This window comes from Colletes latitarsis, chromosome 2, assembly GCF_051014445.1.
Source record: "Colletes latitarsis isolate SP2378_abdomen chromosome 2, iyColLati1, whole genome shotgun sequence".
Lineage (NCBI taxonomy): Eukaryota > Metazoa > Arthropoda > Insecta > Hymenoptera > Colletidae > Colletes > Colletes latitarsis.
Genome location: NC_135135.1, coordinates 18,028,333 through 18,032,400, shown reverse-complemented (window position 1 = coordinate 18,032,400; position 4,068 = coordinate 18,028,333). Strand labels below are relative to the sequence as shown.

Below are 4,068 nucleotides of genomic sequence, written 5' to 3'. Positions count from 1 at the left end.
AATAAAAAGTAAGTTATTTGATCTCATTTTCTTATTTGATATTCTAACAATTTATAAAACATGTTTGCTTCTTTAGTTTTAGGGGATTGTTAACAACATAATCAGAAAATGTTTTTCTCACTACTAATGTGGATATTGTTGGTTTATTTACTTCCGGAATTTAACAAATCATTTAGTTTTCCAAGCAATTCAGTAACATGGAAGTATACTCCAAAGCATATTCCAAAGCATACTCCAAAACATGCTCCAAAACATACTCCAAAGCATACTCCAAAACATACTCCAAAACATACTCCAAAACATACTCCAAAACATACTCCAAAGCATACTCCAAAACATACTCCAAAGCATACTCCAAAACATACTCCAAAGCATACTCCAAAGCATACTCCAAAGCATACTCCAAAGTATACTCCAAAATACAGTAGAAGTATATAAAACAAATGTTATTTGTTGTTTACGTGCTATTACTTTAGACAAACAAAGTATTTAAAGATTCGAGTATAGTTGCAATATACTTGACTCCATCTACCCTACTGCATTTAAAATTTTTCAAAGACGCCGAAGTGAATAACAGAATCTAACGAATGGAAGTTGAAGTGTAAAGAAGAAGAGAAACCGAGGGACGCGTGTAGCATAATTTATCATCTATGGAGGAAACAAATGAGCCAGAACGGAGTACCTTTTGGTCAGCGATCCTCGAAACGAGTCGACACTAGCCGGAAACATCTCGTCGCCTATTCCTGACGAAAGAGGAAACGCATCGGTGGTCCTCCCGGTGTACGGATCGGGTATGATATCGAGCTTTGTAGCCGGCCAGATAAGAGACAACGACAGCGTTAGCCAGCACCATGACAAGGCGACGCCGTCACCACCACCGCCCCCGGGTGGTAGATTACGGAATGCAGGATCAATATCCATCGTGGTAGGTGTGGCGGATGGCAGAGGGTTCCATCTTCGGCCGCCCTCTCGGTGCTTATTGGTCGGAGAATCGGTACACGGGTTCTGGTTTCCCGGCTGAAACCCGTACACCGTTCTGGGTAAACGGGCGGAGCCTGCCGTTTCTCCCCGAGGATCTAGTGGGGAGAAGCCATCGGTGCTCCTGGCAGACGGCCGAATCGTAAATCATGACCAGTCGGTCGCACGAAGCGCATCGTGACAAACAGCCTGAAAACCGTTGGAAAACATCGAGGCCCGCGATCGATCGCCGCTACGAGGCAATCTGTAATTTCGTTTCGTTAACCCCGTCGACGGTTCGCGCGATCAGTGACGCAGGCCACCCACGCGATCGTCGACGAATGCCTCGAGGAAACAGATCGTGAAGTTTAATGTGAAACTTGTGAAAAGCCAAGCCATAGTGATCGATTCTTCCGACCCGTCGGGAGATCCGAACGGGAGCTAGGTTCAGAAAGAAATCATGTGCAGCAACGAGAGTCCACCCCCGGCGAAGGAGCCGCTGGCCGTCGGTCTGGGCAACCCTATGGCCGGCTTCCTCCCTGGCCTCGAACACTACCGACTTCAATTGTACCATTACGCGATGGCGGAGAGGTTAAGACTGGCCCAGCAACTGCATCCCCAGCATCCGGGGGTCGGTCATCCGCCATCCAGTGCTACGACTCACCTGGGGATGAGTCCCGGATTCCCGGCGCCGTTGCCTCTCTACCCGGCGGCCGCCGCTGCGGGCTACCCCAGCAGATTGGCTCTGTCCATGGCTCTGCTGCATCCTCATCATCAGCGAATACCGGAAGAACCGAAGCCCCAGCACAGCTATATCGGTTTGATCGCTATGGCGATCTTGTCCTCGCCGGAAAAGAAGTTGGTCCTCTCCGACATTTATCAGCACATTCTTGAGCACTATCCCTATTTCCGTACTCGTGGTCCAGGCTGGCGGAACTCCATCAGGCACAATCTATCTCTGAACGATTGCTTCGTGAAGTCCGGCAGAAGCGCGAACGGAAAGGGTCACTATTGGGCGATCCACCCCGCGAATCTCGAGGACTTCCGACGGGGTGACTTTCGCAGACGCAAGGCTCAGAGGAAGGTACGCAGGCACATGGGGTTGGCGGTCGACGAGGAACCGGACAGTCCGAGTCCTCCGCCTCTGCCAGCCACGCCGCCCCCGCCGGCGACCCTCGGACCCGTCGCCTCGCAGCCCATACCCGGCATATGGACACCCCATCACCATCATCCCCATCACCAGCAACAGCAGCAACAACAACAAAGCCAACAACAGTTCCAGAGCCAATCTCTGCGACAATCGTCGTTCCAACCGGCGAGGAAGAGGCAGTTCGACGTGGCGTCCCTCCTAGCGCCGGACGACCAGCATCAAATCGAATCCGATCTCAGGCCGGTCAAGTCGAGGAGGTTCAGCTGCAGCGAGGACGAGCTCCACGATCTACAGGAGCCCGACCAGGACGAGGAGGACGTGGACGTGGACGTGGTCGCCGAAACGAACGCTCTACCCTCGCCCAACACGCCGTCGGCCAGTCCGGACGCCAAAATCATCTCATCCGACGGCCACTGGACCAATCAGGGCATTCAGAACTCCAGCCCCCAATTAGCTGGATTACATATCCACAATCATTTGCAAGTCAGGAGTTACTACGTGTCCGCCGCCTCGAGTAACGGGTCAAGCGTCTAATGGGCCCGAAGGAACCCGCGCCAAGTGTTCCGGATCCGTCGTTGTCGAAGTGACAAAGGTGGCTCGACCTAGGGAAATTCCTCTCGTTCCGTTGCTAGTTGGTGCCGACTAGTGCCAAATTATCGAGTTGCTCCGATATGCCAATTCAACGTTTACCTCGGGCCTAAACGACAGTGCGAGATTCGTTAACGAGTGAACTCTGGCGCCGAGCAACGAGATCCTCGGTTCCCTCGAGTCCCATGTATCGTGCAACATGTGTTAGGGAAAGAATATATGTGTACTATATAAATAAATGTATAAGGAATGTATGTATGTTCCCTGGAATTCAGGGGTAGAATTCCACCTGAAACGCCCCGGGTGCATTTTGACGATCCTTAAAGTTAGCCTTTCACGGCTACGTTCTGGGGAAAAGAGCTCGCGAAGGAACTTTTCTGGGCCCGTTGGAAGAGATTTCAAGCCGTGAAAGGTTAACCGCTGGCCTCGAAAGAACACGTTCGCGGCTGCCCGGAACGCGCCGGAGCCGTCGCCAATGAGCTCGCGGCGTCGAATCCTCGCGTTCCGCCAATCGGAAGTCGGTACGTTTTGCGGTGGGACGGACCAGTTTGTTTGAGGCCGGTGTCTCGGTGTATTTATTCGCGATACCGATGTGGTAATCGATATCGGCGGTGCCAATCGTGGGATTCTACCCGCGAGTTTGGAGACTCGTGTAAATAGAAGAGAGAGAGAGAGAGAGAGTGAGAGAGAGGGGGAGAGAGAGGGAGAGAGAGAGAGAGCCGCAAGATGATCGCGTCGTCCGCACGAAAACTCGTGGGGGTCACCAGACTGAAGCGAACCCGACTTGTTCAAAGTGTAATATAAAATCGTTTAAAGTTTAATATAGCTCATCTTTATTATCATCCGTGTACCGTTTCCGAACGGTACAAGAACGTGCACGAAGATATATTCTGCGCGAGCCCTTGACCTTCTGTATGTATGTATGTATGTATATGTATCTATATATACGTGCTTACGTATAATTGAAATGTATCACGGTATTACACGCCTCGGTACGCGAAGATCGTGATACGGTCGTCCCGTAAGCAAGTAAGACATCATTTTTTAAAGATCACCAACACGTAATAAAATGTCGTCGACCTGTTTGGATTCTCAGCGTGGAAATGCCGCGCTAGGTACAATTGAAGTTGAATAAAGTTTCTGTTCCCACGAACTTCTTCGATCATTCTCACTGTTTACCTGCTCCATTTCACGCGTACGTCGTTTGTCGAACGAACCATGGCAATTAAAAGAAATTTAAGATATTCATTGGACGAAAATTTCCATGAAAACACCGTCTACTTGCATCGTATTGTTTAATGCACTCTTCGTGTGCCCAATCCTTGCACTCTATGTATTGCATCCATTTTTCATTTGGTTTACTAGAACTTAAA

General features: G+C 50.1%; 1 protein-coding gene across 1 annotated transcript; it reads left to right on the top strand.

The window, feature by feature from the left end:
• Positions 1 to 240: 240 nt before the first annotated feature.
• On the top strand, positions 241 to 3,821 carry Fd102c (forkhead domain 102C). Its single transcript, XM_076783583.1, has one exon. The coding sequence runs from the start codon at positions 1,418 to 1,420 to the stop codon at positions 2,639 to 2,641; it is 1,224 nt and encodes a 407-aa protein (XP_076639698.1). The 5' UTR covers positions 241 to 1,417; the 3' UTR covers positions 2,642 to 3,821.
• Positions 3,822 to 4,068: the final 247 nt, after the last annotated feature.

Coding starts and splice junctions, on each gene's coding strand:
- Fd102c (XM_076783583.1), top strand. CDS start 1,418: ATGTGCAGCAACGAGAGTCCACCCCCGGCGAAGGAGCCGCTGGCCGTC.